Source organism: Gymnoscopelus braueri (assembly GCF_963280865.1).
Source record: "Gymnoscopelus braueri genome assembly, chromosome: 17".
Classification (NCBI taxonomy): Eukaryota; Metazoa; Chordata; class Actinopteri; order Myctophiformes; family Myctophidae; genus Gymnoscopelus; species Gymnoscopelus braueri.
In genome coordinates this window covers 36,290,765-36,312,673 of record NC_137617.1, presented here as the reverse complement: position 1 = coordinate 36,312,673, position 21,909 = coordinate 36,290,765, and the positions used below count along the sequence as shown (strand labels likewise).

At 40.6% G+C, this 21,909-nt stretch overlaps 1 protein-coding gene across 1 annotated transcript; it reads left to right on the top strand.

Annotated features, from left to right (window-relative positions):
- Positions 1–8,565: 8,565 nt before the first annotated feature.
- Positions 8,566–15,994, top strand: star2 (steroidogenic acute regulatory protein 2; the record flags this gene model as incomplete). Its single annotated transcript, XM_080455744.1, has 7 exons — positions 8,566–8,629; positions 9,066–9,197; positions 9,647–9,783; positions 10,251–10,409; positions 12,039–12,223; positions 13,909–14,002; positions 15,890–15,994. The coding sequence occupies 7 exons, from the start codon at positions 8,566–8,568 to the stop codon at positions 15,992–15,994; spliced, it is 876 nt and encodes a 291-aa protein (XP_080311870.1).
- Between the last annotated feature and the right edge of the window lie 5,915 nt (positions 15,995–21,909).

Sequence of the window (21,909 nt, the reverse complement as noted above, 5' to 3'; positions counted from 1 at the left end):
GTGGAACCGTAAGTAAGTAAAAGTACGTCACTGCACTGTTTTCTTTATCTACAAAGCCTTGCTTAATACATGGCCTGATTATCTTCACAGCTTATAAACATTTAGAGTTTGTAATCATTAATCAGTCACTACCCGTTCACAAGATTACCTGGTTTTAAACATTCCCATTGTTGCATCTGATCTGGGTAAGAGCGCCTTTCATTACTATGCCCCGCACATGTGGAACTGTCTACAATCTGTTTTAAATTTGGAGAATAACATTTCACTCGATCGCTGTAAACAGCTTGTGAACAATACTTTGAAATCTGTCTGTGCTTGTATCAATATGCATTTTCCAATGTTTGTTGTCTTTGGTCATTTTCATCCGTTTAAACCAATTGAACCTCATAGCATCCGTATTCTGGGAAAACCTTTTCCAGAAAATAGCAGATCGACAAGCTCTCAACGTGTGACACGTTGCAACCGAGTAGCGCAAAAACATAAAAGTCACTAGAATAAAGCCCCGAGGGACTCCGCTCAACAATGTAAGGGGTTCAAGTGGTTAATTCTGTGCTATATGTTTGCTGTAGTCTTGCGTGGCCAGGCTGTTGCCTCCCACAATTTTCAAATGCTTCCGGTCATACAGTCTGGAGCACGGAAACTCTGAAAATGATCAAGCGATAAAGCGGATGTGACGCCTCCTCCCCACTTCCGTTTCGTCTTTACAGTCGCGCAAAATCGTCTAAGCATATAGCTTGCTGCTTCAGTAGAAATGGAATTAAAACATTTAATGTAAAGATTTTTTTTTTCACGATTTTCGTGAACGGAAATGACGATGTCATTTGCTGACATCTGTCAACAGATGTCAGCTTCCTGTCTCCGATTTCGGGAGGTGTGGGTAGTCCCAGACTCTATATATAGCAGTGGTTCTCTAACTTTTTCATGCCAAGGACCCCCAAAATGATATGTATTTGGCCGCGGACCCCCAGTTCCAGGGACCCCCAGAAGCAAAGATTTGTTTGCTTTAAAATATATATATATTCAAAGATTTGCACAAATTTTCATGATTTTTCAAAAATAGCAGATCTACAAGCTCATAGTGCGGCACTCTGTGCCGCGCTATGAGCTTGTATATCTGCTATTTTTGAATAGCCAAAGTATAACATATAGATAAAGGGGTTAAAATGATTGTGACGCTTTATCAACTAATTTTGCTGGGGACCCCCTGGTACCCCCATGCATGGGGGTCACCGGACCCCACTCTGAGAACCAATGTTATATAGCATTCGGAGATTGTGGAATGGTTGTCTGGCTACGTAAGGGTGACTATGTTTGCTGTAAATCAGAGCGTCATTGGGAAAGAGAGCTCAATAAAATAAAAAAATAAAAAGCGGGGGCATGGTCAACAGGTGAAGATGCTCATGCCCTTAACCCTCCTCCCGAGGCCACCTGTTGCTTCATGTTGATAAGAGGCAGTTGTTGGCTGGAGCCCAGCCAGCCCTGGCAGGGAGGTGGAGGAGGCACAGGCTGCTGTCAGATAAAAAAATAAATTTTGCGGGGCTGCCCGTAGGCTATGGAATAGCTTTCCTCTTCATATTCGCCGTGCCCAGACACTGGAGGCATTTAAATCATTAAAGACATGGCCTTCAACTCTTGAGTGCATATCTGTGGCTTTTACTATGTATCGGCGTTTTTATTTTTAGCCTTTCATTTTGTATTTCACTTTTAGTTAGTTTTTTTGTCTTCACTGTTTAATTATTCTGTGCAGCTCTCGGGTCAACATGGGGCATGTTGAATGTGCTCCAGAAATAAAGTTTGAGAGTTTCTTCACAGACCAGACTGCCTATACAATCCTTCTCTCTCACTTTATACAGTAGCTCAAAACAAAAAGAAAGAGAGATGGGGTGGCTTATCTATTATGCAGTATGTGTAGTGCTGTGCGCATTTATGTGAATGAGAATGTCAATGAGATTGTAAAAGTGGAATTCCACACAGAAACGCAGAAAATAAAGTTTGAGAACCACTGTGCTAGTGTATAGTTTCAATGCACAGATTGTGTATTTTTGAAAAAGGAGGAAAGGTTGAACACAACTCACTGCTCTATACACCAAATGAAATCTATTTGGCATAAAAATACTAGATGTACAAGCTCACAACGTATCTAAAATGCGTTGTGAGCTTGTTAGACCTGCTATTTTATCTGAAAATTCATCACAAACGACGTGGCCAGACTATAGGGGACCCCCTGGGTAGTTAATCCATTAAGACCGGGAACGCATCTGTGTCATTTTAAGATTACTTTGGCTATTGAAAAATAGCAGATATACAAGCTCATAGCGCGGCACCGAGTGCCGCACTATGAGCTTGTATATCTGCTATTTTGGAAAAGCCAAAGACATCTAAAATGACACAGATGGCGGCGGGGCAGCAGTGGCAGCAGACGAGGCGGCAGTGGCTCTGGGGTAGAGTGGCCAGAACTCCCAGTTCCCAGTTCGATCCCGGGCTCCCCTACAGTTGGTGTCGAAGTGTCCATGAGCAAGACACTGAACTGAACCCCTAATTGCTCCCGATGAGCAGGTTGGTGCCTTGCATGGTTTCCTCCGCCATCGGTGTATGAATGTGTGAATGGGTGAATGTCATACCCAATCTATGTAAAGCGCTTTGGATAAAAGCGCTATATAAATGTACCATTTATATATAAATGCACCATTTATCAGATGCGTTCCCGGATTGAATGGCTTAAGTATAGAGCTGAGCGAGAGGATACCTGACATTCATTATGATTGACCTTTGAAGATATTGACAGCTCATTATGTCTTAGCTTTTAGCCTACTGGGGGGTTGTGAAAAGATGTCAATACATCCTGGAGCGGTAAGTCCGGAAGTAAAAATGAACTTGAGTAAAAGTACAAAAGTATTGGCATCAAAATGTAACTTCAAGTACCAAAAGTAGAGAGTACTCATTATGCAGAATGTCCCATTTCACAAGTTTTCAAATGTATGAAATGTATACAAATCTTTTGAAAATAGCAGATCTACAAGCTCACAATGCGTCGCATCACAACTTATGGTGAGCTTGTAGATCGTCGATTTTCAAAAGGCAGAAATGTATATAGGGCTGAAGTGGTTAATGCATGTTTTGTAATTGTATAAAATCTGCAAAGTAACTAGTAGGCCTAACTAGTTTTCAAATAATTGTAGTGGAGTAAAAAGTGCAATATTTGCCTCTGATAGGTGGAGTAGAAGTAAAATATAAAAAATTGGAAATACTCCAATAAAGTAAAAGAACCTCAAACCTAAAAAAAAAAGTTCAGTACTTTGTTACTTTACACCACTGATTGAATGTTGGGTTTTTCTTAGGATCGCGTGCGTGCGTGCGTGCGTGCGTGCGTGCGTGCGTGCGTGCGTGCGTGCGTGCGTGCGTGCGTGCGTGCGTGCGTGCGTGTGTGTGAAGCAGGGCATCGTTGAAAGAGAGCATTTATGCTAAGCGAACCTCTCTTCGGTAAATAAAGGGTAATGATAATAACGATCTGACCTTTCTCTCACACCCAGGAGCAGATGCAGGAAAAGACCAGCACCATCCCAGCTAACTCAGCTGGCCTTGGTCTTAACATCCAAAGGGAGAAGAGCAAAGTCCTGAGAGTCAACTCTGCCAGCACTTCATCCATCATGCTGGAAGGACGAAGCACTGGAGGAGGTTGATGAGTTCACCTACCTTGGCAGCATTGTCAACAAGCAGGGTGGAAGAGAGGCAGATGTGAGAGTCAGGATTGGCAAGGCCAGGGTAGCTAACCTCCAACTAAAAACATCTGGAGCGCGAAATACCTGGCCATCACAAAAAAGATCTGGATCTTTAACACAAATGTGAAGTCAGTCCTATTCTATGGTGCTGAGACATGGAGTACCACTGTAAACACCACAAACAAAATCATTCAGAGGTCATTCATCAACACCTGTCTGCGACGAATCCTCCAGATCCGCTGGCCTATAACACCATCAGAAACAAAGAACTGTGGCACCGCACCAACCAAAAACCAGCAGAGGAAGAGATCCTCAAGCGGCGTTGGAGATGGATAAGGCCATACTCTCCGTAAACCAGCCTCAAACACCACAAGACAGTCCCTCAAGTGGAACCCCAAAGGGAAAAGATAGAGAGGTCGGGCCACGAAACACCTGGCGCAGAGGCTAGGAGGCAGATGCCAAGAAAATGGGCCACAATAGGGACAGCTGGATGTGTTGGCTCAGAACTCTGGTGACAGCCTAAGCCCTAGAAGGGGTAATAGGCGTAAGTAAGTAAGTAATAATAGTAATAATCCTACTATAAATGTGTGAAATCTCTGTCTGTCCGTGCGTGTCCCTGTACTATCTTGAGAACCCAACGACTCAAGGGAGTGCCATGCCCAGCATGAGTCGATCGGATATATAGGCGTAGGTGGGGCATACATTTCCAACTTGCATCATTCCCGAGTAGGTCTAGTACAGTAGTAGTAGTAGTAACAATAATAACAATAATAAAATGTCTTCAGACACTTAATGTACAGGATAGCAGTTTTTACCTCTATGTTACCTTGCTGGCTGCTATAGTCATACAGTAGATTGTATTTAGCTGCTATTAGAGAAATGCAGTCTGCTACTGTATGTGTGCTAATGGAAGACAGCTGTTTCAAAGGTTATTCCTACTCAACTTGAAAGTCACTTTCATGTCACTTTCAAGTTGCATACGTTCCATGTTCTCTTGCAGAGGGGACCAGATTGGCAGAAGTCCTTGAAGTGCACTTGGAACGTGAGTGGCATGATAATTCACTAGTATTGTGTGATGTTGAATCCATGCTACATACATGCTCCTCCAACTAACTGTATACATTATCTCCAGCTGGCTTATCTGTATCAGAGTGAGTGCTGTCCTTTAGCACAGTGGTTTTCAACTCTTTTCATATCAAGATCAATTATTTATTTGGCATTTGAGCCACGGACCACCGTTTGATGAGATTTAGACTCTCAGACCCCAAAACTTGTTGGATACGATTTTGTCCACAATTCCATGCTGTATTGATGTTGGTGCCATAGGAGAGATGACAGGCAAACGTTGATCAAAATAACAATTCTTTAATTAGGTAATGCAGATGTTTAACAATAATTTAACTCTTGAGAGCGTAAAATGAAACCAAATGGACCCGTAAGGGTCCATTTGGTTTAATTTTACCCTATCAAGAGTTAAAGATCTATAAGGGTCCATTTGGTTACCAACTTGAGAGTGAAAATGAAACCAAATGAAACCAAATGGACCCGTAAGGGTCATTTTACACTCAAGGTTTAAAGATCTACTGTATATAAAGGGTCCATTTGGTTATCAACTCTCCATCATTTAGCTGGGGACCACCTGGAACCACCTCAAGGACCACTGGTGGTCCCCGGACCGCTGGTTGAGAACCACTGCTCTAGAGAGAGAACCTGCGTAAATCTTTTGCTGCCTCGTGGTAAAAGCAGAATTGGGAACGTAAAGAACAAAAAGAATCAAACAAAATTAGCTGATCCACAAGCTCACAGCGTGTTGCTTAGATCTGCTTTTTTTGCCAAATATTGGCGTATTTTTGCCGAACGTTCGTCTGTAATGACATGGCCAGAATAGCAGATAGATAGATTGATATATAGATAGATAGACCTTTGTTAATGGGGGGAAATTCAGGCGCCAGAGGCAGCACGGCAGTCAAGGTACATACAGAGGGAGAGAAGCACTGTGAGATGCAGTCATAGGAAGAATAAACATCACAAGTTTCAGAATCCCGCCCTAGGCCACACACACACACGCGCGCGCGCACACACACACACACACACACACACACACACACACACACACACACACACACACACACACACACACACACACACACACACACACACACACACACACACACACACACACGCAGGCGCGCACACACGTGCACACGGTCAGGAATAAGGACACTAGGGGGGGTTAAGTATAGAGCTGAGCAGGAGGATCATTCTGATTGCCTGAGACCTTTCAAACACAATGACAGCTCATTAGTCTTTTCATGTAAAAGGGTACTTTTTAGAAGGGGTTTCACTGTTGTCGGGCAGAAACCTCTTATCTCCATATTCCAACATTTTGTGATTTTTCGTAAATTAATGTGCCCTACTTGATCATACTACAGCATCACACAAAAGCATCAAAAGTAGCGGATCTACAAGAGCTGGTAGATCTTCTACTGTTGTGTCTTGAAAAGTAACAGTTTTGGACAGTTTTTTTATGTGGTTTCCTGGAAAGTCACTTCCTTGCTTTTGTTCCATGTTCTCTTACAGAGAGGATTAGATTAGGCAAGAAGTCCTTGAAGTCCACTTGGCGAATATGTCGTCTGACAATTCACTTATATTGTGTGATGATGAATCCATGCAATATTGTACTAAATGTAATGTATATTCCAGTTTGTGTTTATGGGGTCAGTATTATAAAATCGATAAATTCTGATCTATTAAAGAAAAAGATGGGTGATGCAAGCTACTGCAAGCGGTCCAGCTAGCTGTACATTATCTCCACCTGGCTTATCTCTGTCGGTGTGAGGGCTGTCCTCTAGGGAGAAAACTGGCGTCATCTGTCGCTGCCTCATGGTCACATTTCAGGGTTCTGACCAATGAGGCAGAAATTGCCAGAAATCTGTGGAATGCCCTCGGTTACTTCAACCCCTGCGTTGTGCGTGTGTGTGTGTGTATGCAAATGCACGGGGCAGTGGGGCCGGACGAACTATGATAAAAGCATGCTGATTGTTAATATGGCTTGCGTCAATTATGTTTCTACAAGGCCAGACTGGGACCACAAATCCAAATCAGGCCAGGAATGTAAATGACAATGTCACATCCATGTCTGTCCAAAAAATAATAATAAACATAATAATAATAATAAAGTCTAGCCAAAGCACAGTCCATATATGAAAGTAATACAATATATAACATTTTGAGAAATTGCAAAGTGTGGGTTGCCCCAACTTAAGTCGTGGTTTGCAGCCGTCAAAACTCAAGATAAAGACAAAGAGCATTTTTATGACATAATTATAGTTCACCTTTTCACATTCGTGACACCCCTATGGTTAGAGGTGAACGCTCTTTTAGAAGTGTGCTCTATAGAGGCCCCATAGCATGTGATTCAAATTTGGGGTTGATTGGACATTGAGCTATACGGCGTTTCGTTTAAAAGAGGCCGCACCCGTACATTTTGGAGGCTCCTTGCATAACTGCATGCAGTTCCAGTTTTCAGAAGGTGGCATACCCGTTTCCTGTTCCACTTCATTTCCCCATACTGTAGCTTTGTTTGATTGGCTCAGCAGCAGATTTGAACTGGAAACATGTGTGAAAGTGTCGTGTGTGTTTCTGTTTCCAGTTTAAAGTAAGAAAGTGTTTCCAGTTTAAAGTAAGAAAGTGTTTCCAGTTTAAAGTAAGAAAGTGTTTCCAGTTTAAAGTAAGAAAGTGTTTCCAGTTTAAAGTAAGAAAGTGTTTGCTGCTTCTGCCACCCCAATCAAATGAAATTATGGGAAAATGTACTGGAACAGGAAACAGGTGTGCCATCTTCTGAAAACTGGAAGTACAGTTATGTACAGAGCCTACACGCACATGGTCGCACACGCACACGCACACGCACACACACACACACACACACACACACACACACACACACACACACACACACACACACACACACACACACACACACACACACACACACACACACACTCACACTCACACACACATGAATATAGATCAAATTCAAACACGCTTTTCCTGGGTGTCTCATTAATTTGTTCTTGTTCTAGTGCGATGGAATTTTGATCAAACGTTATGCCGTTTTAATTGCATCACATCTGCCATCTTCATCCCATCATCTGTTTTCTTTTGTCAGCGGATCTCAAAAGTGTGGTCCGTGGACCCCCAGGGGTCCTTGAGGGTGTTCCAGGGGGTCCCCAGCTAAATGATTGATAGCTAAGAACCAACTGGACCCTTGCAGGACTGTATCTCTGACAGTGTACATTAAGGAACCAAATGGACCCTTGCTATACTGTAACTCTGATTTGTACAGATGGAACCAAATGGACCCTTACAGGACTGTAACTCTGAGAGTGTACAAATGGAACGAAATGGACCCAAATGGACCCTTGCAAGACTGTAGCTCTGAGAGTGTACCAATGGAACCAAATGGACCCTTGCAGGACTTTAACTCTGAGAGTGTACAAAAGGAGCCAAGTGGACCCTAGAGGACTGTAACTCTGACAGCGTACAAATGGAACCAAATGGACCCGTAAAGGTCCATTTGGTTCCATTTGTACGCTGTCAGAAGTTATGGGAGTCCATGGCATAATGAATATCAAACTGTGGTGTCCTTGACAATATAAAAAAAAAAGTTAGACAACCACTGTTTTATGTGATGCTTTATACAAGCGTGGCCCTGAAGGGGAAAGAATTCAGAATAGATGGTATCTTTTCCGCTGGCTCTTATCTTTAGCTCGTCCTTCACAGGGCCTTTATAAAGCCCAGCGCTGCCGCTCTGAGATGCTGCTGTTCGTGTGCCGAGACAGACAACATGCTGCCTGCTGTTGTGAAGCTCTGCTGTGGAATAGCCTACCCACACCTGAGGAGCATGACAGGTAAATGACAAAGCACTACATGCATGTATAGAGACTTGTACTCCACTACATCTCAGAGGCAAATATTGCACTTTTTAGGCTACTCCACTGCAATTATTTGAGTTGCAAGTTACTTTGCAGATTTAGATTATTAATACAAAACATGCATTAATAGTAATAATAATGACACAAGAGTGTCACACAAAAGTAGTGAAAACAGCAGATCTACGAGCTCATGGCACGTCGCATCGCGACGCGTCGTGAGCTTGTAGATCGACTATTTTCACTTTTTTAAAATATTTTTAAAATAACAATAATTTTAAAATGATTTTGGACATACAAGGTTTCCACCCGACAGCAACGACACGTTTATATCAGGTTTTGGTAAAGGGGTGACTCATTAAAAGGTGACTCATCATGGCTCATTTGAAGTCCTTTGTGGTTCACTCACACACAGGACTGCAGCGCACAGCCGTGGTTGTGATTGGCCAGGAGATATCGTCGCACAGGCACCCATGGGCCGCACGCCTCCAGGTTCCAGCAGAGTGGATGGGTTACATGGGACTGCAACCTAGATCAAAAACTGCTGGTAAAAAAATATATATATATATTTCCTCTTTTTTGTATTGATTGATTGAATACTTTATTAGTCAGAAATGTAAACTGCACAAGGTACATGCAGTCAGACATTAAGGCTAAAAGAACAACACAAAAAAGGTCGTGGGGACTTGTATCCATTGTGGTCTTATTAACAGCTGTTCTCATAAGGTTTTAATTTCAAGGAGTTTGGTGTGCATTAAGGCCCCTGGAGTTACAGGGAGAAAGTTACAGAACTTTAAGGGTACTTTTGGTTCCTAACTATTCATAATTTAGCTGGGGACCCCCTGGAACCGCCCACAAGGACCTGGGGGTCTTTGAGAACCGCTGTATTATCAACCCAGTCTCGGGTAGGTCTTATAATATATATTTTATTGAGAGTTTGATTGCTGAAGGATTGATATTAAATATATAAATATTAATATACCAATTCTGATGCAGAAGCCATAAAAGAGGATGCATCGCCCGTTCCTCTGAAGGACAAAGAGCTGTTCTACGTGAACCAAGGCCAAGAAGCAATGAGGAAAGCGCTGGATATCCTGAGCGATGACAGTGGATGGAAGACCGAAGTTGTAGAGGTAATTGTTTTGTGATTGATCACAGTGCTTGAAGGACGACTTCACCCATTTTCAACCCATCTTCAGTGGTGTAAAGTGATTAAGTACATTTACTCAAGTACTGTACTTAAGTACAATTTTGAGGTACTTTTACTTTACAGGAGTATTTCCAATTGTCTGACACTTTTACTTCTACTCCACTACATCTCAGAGGCAAATATTGTACTTTTAATCCACTTCAATTATTTGAAACATTTCGCATCGCAACGCGTTGTGAGCTTGTAGATCTACTATTTTCAAAAATGTTTTGTACTTTTACTTTTAGTAGCCTACTTTAAGTACATTTTGATACCAATACTTTTGCACTTTTACGCAAGTACATTTTGAAATCCGGACAACATTGCAGTATTTATACTTTTACTTAAGTAAAACATTTGAGTACTTTTTCCACAAGCCAACCTCTGCTTTGTTTTCATCCTGTCTTTCAGGACAATGGCGATGTCATCTGTAGCAAAGTGATGCAAGGATCCAAAAAGGTGTTCCGGCTGGAAGGTGTGCTGGACGCCAGTCCAGAGGAGCTGTACGACGTCCTCTTCCTCAGAGTGGAGGACATGCACACATGGAACCCCAGCATCCATCGTATCAAAGTAAGAGACACTATAATCACATCAGAGTGGTGTAGCTACTGTATGACAGTGGTTCTCAAACTTTTTCATGTCAAGGACCCCCAAAATGATATGTATTTGGCAGCGGACCCTCATCTCAAAATATTTTGTTCCAGGGACCCCCTGCAGAAGCAAAGATTTGAGTTACAAATGTTTGCTTTAAAAATATATATATTCAATGATTTTCAAGGTTTAAAAAAAATAGCAGATCTACAAGCTCATAGTGTGGCACTCTGTGCTGCGCACTATGAGCTTGTATATTACTTGCTTGTATTATACTATTTTTGATCGATTAGCCAAAGTATAATGACAAATGCTTTCCCGGTCTTGGGTTAAATATTCCCTTTTTCACATTTATCCCCACTATAGCGAGAGCACACTATGGATGCCAGTGTCAGTCGGTTCAAACAGCTTTGATCTGCATTGCAAAAGCAGCACTGCCTCTAGGCCTGGGGGCTGCTGGTGGGGCTTTTAGCACATCTTGCTATATCAATATTGTGTGTGTCAAGTTATTGATTTTGCTCGTTGCAGACGTATAATAAGTACTAGTAGGCCTACCACTTCAAGGGTTTTGCTTCAGTCCTGCTTCACCCTGTCAGGGTTTATCTCCCAATTATTACCGCCTGTGTTAGGATCCACACGAGGAGAGCCATGACCAAAAGGGAAAATAGAAACAATAGCATCTATTAACTATTGTTATGATTATTATGATTATTATGATTATTAATATTATTTTTAACAAATGTCTGAGTGGCCTGCTCTCTCTGACCCATTAAGACCTGAGGCCAATTCTACAAATGCCTTCTAAATCAGTAACATTTTTGTGTGAAGGACCCCCAAATTGATATGATATATTTCGCCGCAGACCCCCATCTGAAAATGCACAGATGCTTTCCCCTGTTTTAATGGGCTAGTTGAACCCAGATGGACATTGCTTCAAATTCCTAGTTTGGCTGGCTCTCAATCCACTCTACAACAACTAAAGGATGCAAATCCCAACACGTGCAGATGCATAACATAATGCCATACGACAGTATTGCTGCAGCTCAAATGATAGCCTCTCAGTTGCAGTGGTGTAAAGTAACTAAGTACTAAGTACTTTTACTTCTACTCCACCACATCTCAGAGGCAAATATTATACTTTTACTCCACTATAAACTATAATTATTTTATACTATACTTTGTAGATTTCGATTATTATTACAAAACATACACTAACCACTTCAGCCCTATAAACATTTCGGCTATTTGAAAATAGCCGATCTACAAGCTCCATGAGCTTGTAGATCTGCTATATTCAAAACAAGCTCCATGAGCTTGTAGATCTGCTATTTTCAAAAGATTGTTATACATTTGAAACCCTGAAATGGGACATTCTGCATAATGGGTACTTTCTACTTTTGGTACTTCAAGTAAATTTTGATACCAATACTTTTGTACTTTTACGTAAAGTAAATTTTGAATTCCAGACGTTTACTTGCAACAGAGTATTTATACATTGCAGTATTGATACTTTTACTTAAAGTAAAACATTTTAGTACTTTTTCCACCCACAGCTCAGTTGACACTCGGCACTAATTGGGATCTGGCCTTTTCGGTTTTTCCTTGCAGGTCCTCAAGCACGTCGGGCCCGAGACCATTGTCACACACGAGGTGTCCGCGGAGACGGCGGGCAATCTGATTGGTCAGAGGGACTTCTTGAGCGTCAGACACAGCTGCAAGCACAAATCCTGCATCTACCTCGGAGGAGCAGCAACGCAGCTGGAATCCTTCCCTCTTCAGAAAGGCTTTGTCCGGTGAGAAAATCTTCATGGCTTACCAGCTGCCTCTATATAATGCTGCTTTCACACTGGAAGATACAAAAAATACAAAGCTACAAAGCCTATACACGGCATATTTATAGCTTCGGTAAATGGTAAATTTATATAGCGCTTTTATCCAAAGCGCTTTACATAGATTGTGCATTACATTCACCCATTCATACGCCAATGGCGGAGGAAACCATGCAAGGCATCAACCTGCTCATTGGGAGCAATTAGGGGTAAAGTGTCTTGCTTAAGGACACTTCGACACCAACTCTGGGAAAACCCAGGATTGAACTGGTTCCCATCCTGCCGCTGTACTGGCCACTCTACCCCTGAACCATTGCAACTTTGTAACTTTGTATCTTTTGTAGCAGCTAAAAACGTTGGATGTATCTTTGTCATCGATCTTCATGTTGCTGGCTTCCTTTGAAACAGAATGGTAATCTGTATCTTTGTAGTTGCCAGTGTGAACGCAGCATTAAAGGAGTAGTTCACCCCAAAAATTACTAATTTTCTATCAATTACACACACCCCATGAAGCCTTGAATTCATGGAGATTTTTTTTTGTTTTCATCGCATTCCTAAACCAATGATTTGATGACTGGCGGAGACTCAAATGCAGGTCAATTGAGTCTCCGCTGTAGCCTGGGACCAGACGAATCTGCCAGTGCAAAAAAAAAAGGCCCTCGACGATTTGGGTCTGGCACCGCTCCGTTGTGAATCCATTTCCTGCTCCCGAAGTCTGGGGTGACCAATCAGGGCCCAGTATTCAAATATGGGAGACTGTAATTGGTAGTTGGTTGTGGGTCTAACCAATTGCGTCCAGAGCCATTGTTTTTATCCCGCCCCTTGGGGAAAAAAAACAGACTCATATCCACTCAGTGATATAGTTTGGCTGCTCGAGGCTATCTCCGCTGTTCCTCAAATTATTGGGTCAGGCCGAAGGACCTCTATTTGATATAATGTTCTACCTCTGGGACCCCAGTCTACACTATTAAATCCTAACTCTGAGAGCGTGCAAATGGAACCAAATGGACCCTTAAAGGTCCATTTGGTTCCATTCGTACACTCTCAGAGCTACAGACCCATAGCTTTCCCCACAATAACAGAAAACAGAAAGGATCCTAGTATAGAGCCCTGAGTTTTTTTTTTTAGTGGTTAAGTGGTTCAGGTGAGGGTAAAACCATTAAATTGTGGGTCTTGAGGATTTAAACTGTTACATTATGACACACAGCAAGTAAAGCTGTTGTGAAGCTATTCACACAAAGCACGTCTCTGGATACTATTCTCTCAGGGAACCTCCTCCTCCTCCTCCGCCTGAAGCTGTCTGACATTCATTCTCATTTGTGCCATTTAGTCGCCACATTTGCATAAATAACTACACTATAAAATCCAGTGGTGTAGTACATTTACTCAAGTACTGTACTTAAGTTTCAAATGGCCGAGATGTATAGGGCTGAAGTGGTTATAATGTATGTTTTGTAATAATAATCAAAATCTACAAAGTAACTAGTAACTAAAGTTTACAAATAATTGTAAAAGAACTGAAAATTGGAAATACCCCAGTCAAGTAAAAAATACCTCAAAATTGTACTTAAGTACAGTACTTGAGTAAATGTAGTTAGTTACTTTACACCACTGAGCGCATGACAATGTGCTTATTTGCTTGTTAACAGAGCGGAGGACGGCCCCACATGCATCGTTATACAGCCCGTGGCAGAGGATTCTGGGCGGAGTCGCATCACGTGGCTCCTCAACATGGATGTTAAGGTAGGATTTTATACTTCACACAGTATTTTTTCATTGCCTGAACAGAACATAAAACACAAACCATTTAGAAAATGCTCATAACTTCTTCACGATATTTTGAAAATAGTAGATCTACCAGATCACAACGCATCACAGTGCGACACGTTGTGAGCTTGTAGAGCAGCGGTTCTCAACCTTGTCAGGCCCCCACAAAATAATCATATTTGGACTGGGGACCCCCCATTTTGTTTGACTCCATTCCACGATAAATATTGTGAAAATAGTAGATCTACAAGCTTGTAGATCGTCTATTTTCAAAGGTTTTGTCTCTTTCTTATATTATTGGACTATTTGGCCAATGTTTTATAGTATAGTTTGTTGATTACTTTTGTTGCAGCAATGAACTTTTTATTTTCTTTCTTTTCTTTTTTTTTTTTAAGGTATTAAAAAGGTCTTAAAAGTCCTTAAATTGTCACTTCACTATCATCTGGGGACCCCCCCCCAAAATCATGTGGGGACCCCCCTGGGGTTCCTGACCCACAGGTTGAGAACCACTGTTGTAGAGTTAAAAAAGAGCTCAAAGGAGTAGTAAAATTACGTATTTTCTATTAATTACACACCCCATGAAGCCTTGAATTCATGGATTTTTATTTGTTTTTGTCGTGTTCCTGAGCCAATAATTTGATGACCGGATCATTGGTCAGTAGGAGACTCAGTAGGAGACTCAATTGAGTCTCCAACCGGAGACTCCGCCGGTCATCAAATTATTGGCTTAGGTATGCGGGGAAAAATAATTCAAGTCTTCATGGGGCGTGTAATTGATAGAAAATACTAAATTTTTGGGGTAAACTACTCCTTTGAGTGGTTCAGATGAGGGTAAAACAATTAAATTGTGGGAATTTACATAAGCTATTAAGCTATTACATTATGGCACACAGCAAGTAAAGCTGTTGTGAAGCAAATTCATACAAAGCAAGTCTCTGGATACTATTCTCTTAGGGACCTCCACATGAAAGGATTACTGGGCTGCCTGAAGCTATCTGACATTCGTTCTTATTTTGTGCCATTATAGTCACCACATTTGCATAAATAAAGTTCCTGGTGTCTTCTTTTTCCCCCCTACATTTATATTTTATTACATTCTCTTTGAAGTACTGCGCAGTAAGACATACTACCTGCCGGATGCTGGCAGGCAAAAGCAAAAATACAATTCCATCCTTCACAGTAGGAGCTAATGAAGATGGGGCAGCAGTTTGTAGTCGTGGAGAGTAATAGAATTTCATTTTTTTTCTTTGTTTTTTCTTTACCATTCTATTTGTTTCTCTCCACTTCCTCCTCACATCCCATCTTCATTGCTCCTTCCCCTTTTTTGTATTTCCAATGCATTACAGTGTATTATTTATTTGTCACTCATCTCAGAATTAAAATCGTACTTTTTTATTTCAACCCATTAAGACTGCGAAAGCACACTTTAACTAAAAAGTTTAAAAAAAATGAATAGCAGATAGATATATATATACAAGCTCATAGCGCGTCACTTTGTGCTGCGCTACGAGTTTGAAAATTAAAAATGTGTGCAAATCTTTGAATATATTATTATTTTAAAGCAAACATTTTTAACTCAAATCTTTGCTTCTGGGTGTCCCTGGAACAATATATTTTGCGGCCAAGTACATATAATTGTGGGGGTCGTCCTTGACATGACAAAGTTTGAGAACCACTGATGTAGCAACATAGGTTTTTCAGAAAACTGTTAGGATTTAGAAGACATTTTGTAGAATCGGCCTCAGGTCTTAATGGGTTAAAAGAACACACAAAAAACAAAAACAAAACAAATCAAAAGAAAGGAGGAAAAAAAGAAGACTAAGGTTCCTGGTGTCTAATAAAGAAATGTTATTTTTTCCCCAGGGTTGGCTGCCTAAATCCATTGTGAATCAGGCCTTGCCTCGAGCTCAGCTGGAATTCACCAGGCACCTACGAAGACACTTGACAGCACGAGCCACTCTGGGCTGATAGAGTCACACTCTCACAAAGGGAACACCAGGAGAGACACCGAGGATTTTGACCCGATTTATACTTTGTTGCACGCCGGAGTCGTGCAACGAAAATAGCCGATCTGGCAAGCTCAGAACGCGCCGCTCGCTCTGAGCTTGTAGATCGGCTATTTTTGGTAGTGAGTATAAATCATGCTCGAGTCTAGCTGCTTCACAGAAACATTGAGAGCCTACGGTTTGGTGTAGTTTCCCTGCAGTGAGAACGAGCCAGGGTGCATTGTCAGAGACTATAGCGCGTACACCCTCTCCTCTGCCTGTCTAGATACTGTACACAACCTGCCTCATAATAGGAATTGTTATACTACTGAGCCACCCAGACCTCATTACCAAGCGCTGCAAAACCTTGTCCTGTCAGTGGTATGGCATTGCTTGCTATCGTTTATTGGAATATTATTAATGACATGAACTGTTGCCTTTGAAGATAAAACAAATGAAAAATAAACGACCCGAAACATTGCATTTTTGTGTGGCTTCAATTCTTTTCCTGACAGATACTGTATGTTGTTGGAATAACCATATTATTGTGTGTCCATTGGGTGTCGCCGTGCTAATATCTAGTGTTCAGGTATATAGGCCGTCATCAGGTGTTTAACCCGGGAGGGCAAAGGGTTTTTGGCCACTGTGACGGTTTGTCATTGATTGATCTAGTTTTTCATTGACACATTTTTACAGTACAGCAGTACGACGAGTCGAAAAGACCCCAAATGGGTGAGACACAATAAAGCCAAACCGATGTAAACATTTCTAAGATTCGTTTTCAGGCAAACATGTTCACAGTAAGATGAACATTTTAAAGTTTGAATGGGGTTTCTAGGTTTAAGTATGTAAAACGAGTAGAGACGATATGTAGTGCAGGTAGACCAAAGTAACATGCAGTGTTTTGACTTTGCTGTGCGTTCAGCCCAGGTTCAAGGTCACTGGGGTCACCGACATGGGGCTCACACACATCATGTGGACGTGAGGAAATGAGGATTAAAATATGACCCACCCTCTGAGGAAGTATATAGGGCAGTGGTTCTCATACTGTTTAATGTCAAGGACCCACAAATTAATATGTATTTGACCACGCACGGACCCCCATCTGAAGATATTTTGTGCCACCGACCCCATAAGTGAAATATTATTCCAGATTTATTTGACAAGCTGCTTGTTAACTTTATTCTAACATCAAAGACAAGTGTCCCAATGGGGGTTTGAACCTAGGTCTGAAGTTTCACTGGCAGTTGCACTAACTAATTGGCTAAAGCACCAGCTACTTGGTCATTTATACCAAGCTCATGGAAGCAATGTCATTGGGCATCCAGGTGTCAATCAACTCTAGTCTACGTAGCAGGTTCTGACAGGGGGTGGGACTAAAAAAAGCAGGAAGGAAAACAGTCAGAGAGAGAGAGAGAGAGAAACAGGTGAAAACAGAGATGTTTATAAATTCAATAATCTGGTAAAAAACTTAGGGTGGTACTGTATGAAGACAACTGATTGTCATTTTCAGGGTCATGTTTGTGTTTAAATTCTCCGTTCTGTAACTCTGACAACTAAAATTGGTGACTGACGTACGATACTAACTATCTGCAATTTTATGTACACTTATAGATCTGCTGAATGCTGTCTATGCCCCCGTGGGCCAAAATATGTGAAAATGCAAATGATGTATCTAAGGACCTGAGCTATATGTGTGTGTATGTGTTTTATGTTTAGTTTGAAAAGTCAATAAAAATTGATTAAAAAAATAAATAATGGGAACAAATCCTCAAAAGTGTACTTAAGTACAGTACTTGAGTAAATGTACTAAGTTACTTTACACCACTGACACTCTGTTTCTCTCTAGAGCTCTGCCACTCAGGTTGAAGAGCCTCGCTGCATGTCAGGCTGACATCTCAGTGGATGTCTTGTCTTGTCTTCTCACCACCTTCACTCGTTAAGACCGGGAACGCATCTGTGTAACCACTTTAACCATTTTTTTATACTTTGGCTATTCAAAAATAGCAGATCTACAAGCTCGTAGCGCGACACTATAAGCTTGTAGATCTGCTATTTTTTTTTAATCATGAAAATGTGTGCACATCTTTCAATATATATATTTTTTTAAGCAAACATTTGTAACTCAAATCTTTGCTTCTGGGGGGTCCCTGGAACAACATATTTTGAGATGGGGGTCTGCGGCCAAATACCTATAATGTTGGGGGTCCTTGACATGAAACAGTTTGAGAACCACTGATTTATAGCAACATAGTTTTTCTTTTTTAAACAGACATTTGTAGAATCCCCCAGAAGCAAAGATTTGAGTTACAAAATTAATGTTCGCTTTAAATAATAGTTCGCTTTTTTAAATAGCCAAAGTATAAGATAATGATTAAAGTGGTCAAAATCTAAAATGACAGATGCTTTCCCGTTCTAAATGGGTTATACTGAACCCAGACAAGACCGAGCTTCTCTTCTTCCCAGGTAAGTCCTGCCCCATGCAGGATCTCACTATTTCCATAGACAACTAACTCCCCGGTGGCTTCTGTTGGTGTTGTCCTGTTGACAGTCAGCTCTCATTCAAGGCACACATTGCAGCGGCCACTCGATCCTGTTGGTTTACACTATAACATTGGAAGGATCAGACCCTTCCTCACCCAGGAGTCAGCCCAGCTCCTTAACATTTAGAAAATAGCCGATCTACAAGCTCACAACGCCTCGCGTTGCGAGTGCGAAGCTTGTAGATCTGCTATTTTCACAATATTTATCTGTGGAACTGAGTCAAACTAAATTTCATGCCTCAACTCCTGCAATTCCAAATGCTTATCAGGGTGGGGGTCCCCAGAAATATGATTATTTTGGGGGGTCACGGCCTGAAAGGGTTGAGAACCACTGGACTAACACACTAGCCTGGAGGATAAAAGAGCGTGAGACCCTTCCACATTCTGTTCCATTGATGCTAGTGACTGACCTAGACATGACGACCATGCAGACATACAGTACCCTGGTCATTTGTTCTCATGTGTTTGTTACTTGGGCTTGTTTTTTCTTGACCACAATGTTAAAAATGTTAATTTTTTAGACAGATACTAGGTTTAGACAGATACTAGGTTAATTGTTTACCTGGCTGGTATCCTATAGTTTCAATGTACAGATAAAATTGTGTGGCAGATCAAACTTTCTCATAGATTTCACAGATAGCTTCATAGACTTGACAGCACTGTCATCAGTGTTGTGTTGCATTCATGTTAATGTGTATTTTCAGACGTTTAACCACTCTCAATACTTAGAAAACGTAACAGTTTGGCTCTGTACTTGGTTCTGTGTGTGTGTCGGTGTCGCATCTGTGTCATTTTAAGATTTCTTTGGCTATTCAAAAATAGTAGATATAACATTTGTAACTTGTAGATCTGCTATTTTTTGAAAAATCATGAAAATGCGTGCAAATCTGTATATATATATATATTTTTTTTAAGGGAAACATTTGTAACTCAAATATTTGCTTCTGGGGGATTCGACAAATGTCTTCTAAATCCTAACAGTTAAAAAAAAAAAATTATGTTGAGACGTATGTTGACATGAAAGGACCCCCCAAAATGATGTATTTGGCCGCAGACCCCCATCTCAAAATACGTTGTTCCACAGACCCCCCCGAAGCAAAGATTTGAGCTAAAAATGTTCGTAAAAAAAAATATATATATATATATATACAGTATATATCACAAATATATATTTTTTTAAGTATAAAATAATGGTTAAAGTGGTTACACAGATGTGTTCCTGGTCTTAATGTATTAATGTTAGTTGTTAACTTCTTTGAACACAGTTGTACATTTGAGGTGCAATCTGAATCACCCACAAAGGGCCGTAGTTGACCCAACATACCACAGTTGGGCGCTAAACTATAATAATCTTCCCCACCACCCCACAGGCCCCAGTGTGCGAACCGCTATGGCTGCTCTGTCTAGGCTGTAGCTCAGGATCTAATCATTATTCTACTGTTGTAAAAGAGCAACAGTGAAATGAATGGATTGTAAATATCACTGTGTGCATCGGTTTGTGACCTATGACCTTTGTGTTTTACCTCAGTGTGGATCCATTGTTGAGGGAGTGGATCAGGATCCTGATGCAGGGAACTCCACCTTCTATAGACCATGCACACCCTGGTTGAGAGCTACCAGAGGGTAAGAATTTAACCCTAGCACCACAAGAATATACCCTGACACCACCCTGTACACCCTGCCAGAATGTTACTAGAGGGTAAGAATTTAACCCTACATTTAATTTAACCCTAGGCAGGTGTCCTTTGATAACACCTGCCTGAGTGTTATCAAAGGACAAGACACCACAAAACGATACTATTTGAGATTAAAAACAGGTTCTATACACCCATATTGTTAAATGTAGGGTATGTGATTTACTTTGGTTAAAATAAGTGTTAAATAGCTCTATATTGTGATAGTACTCATTCCTATAGAGTGTTTGTTCAGTAAAAGGAGTCTCTCCCATGTCTCTCCAGCTCTTTATTAAACAGAAAATGCATTTACAGTGCTCTCTCCTGATTGGCTTAAATGTTGTCACCTACCTGAAAATGTGCTATATTCTGTTTACTAAAGAGCTGGAGAGACCCCTGTGACCGAACAAACGCTCTGTGGCAATGATTACTATCAGAATATAGTACTTGAACCTTTTTAACAAAAAAAATATATATATACCCAAAAAATATCACTTACCCTACCTTTTTAATGTTATTTTAGTTGTATGGTTAATTGAAAATTGTATTAATTTATTATTGATTTTGTTTTTCTGTAATAATTATATCTGCTCTCCTACCAACAGACACACACACACACACACACACACACACACACACACACACACACACACACACACACACACACACACACACACACACACACACACAGGAAATCCTTTTGACAGATGTTTATTCATATGCATTTGTGTCAATAAAGATGTCTTGAAATCAAAACCCATCTTTTCATGTTTTTTGACGACATAGGGTTAGTTAGGTTCATGTTCATGTTTTTTTGACAGTATTATACTACAGTATGTTGTCATGGGATACTATGTAGTGTTCTATTGAACATAGCATAGTATGACATGAAGTTTTTATGTTGTAACAAAGACATTGAATGGAAGTGGTTGGCATAAATTCAATGTAAATTTCAAGTCAAACTGTCTAATATCAGTTAAAAAAACTGAATGTAGTTGATATTTGTTCATGAATGTGATATGCTGCATGCCATGAGTGATATATATTTTTCAGTTAAACTCATTGCAGACAATCAGAGAGAAGTTTACGTAGGGGTGTAATACCACACTGACTGACAACCTTAAAGCCACTAATTATTTTAATGTAAAGGCCTAAATTAATTTTTTTTTAAACGGCTAATATGTTTGATTAGAAAATATCTTAAATAACAATACTTTTGGTCATCTAAAACTAATAATCAAATTAATTATCATTATCAATCATTAAATATGATGAAAAACAAAACATCACATTAATAAATCTAATATTAATATGCGAATATTAAAAAAAAATATTATTTGTATCTTTTGACCTGCCAGCTCTTCCTTCAAAGTCAAATATGACCTAAAATAATCACTCAATGTCACAGGGCTGGTGGTGTGAAGGTAAAGCACTAGACTCATATACAGAAGGTCACGGGTTTGAATCCTGGCTATAGCTATTTCAGTTTTTTTGTTCATAAGAAGAGGAGGATGGATTTAGCCCGCCTTCCTCAGGTTGTAGAGGGAGGGGCTTAAAATTAAAAAAAGTTTTTTTATTTCAAGAAATGCTTTTCCCCCCTTAACTCTCTGCTTTCTTTCATCTCCGCCAGTTTGAGATGTTGTTTTGGTTATCTCGTTCGTATTTAGGTGTTCCATTCCGAT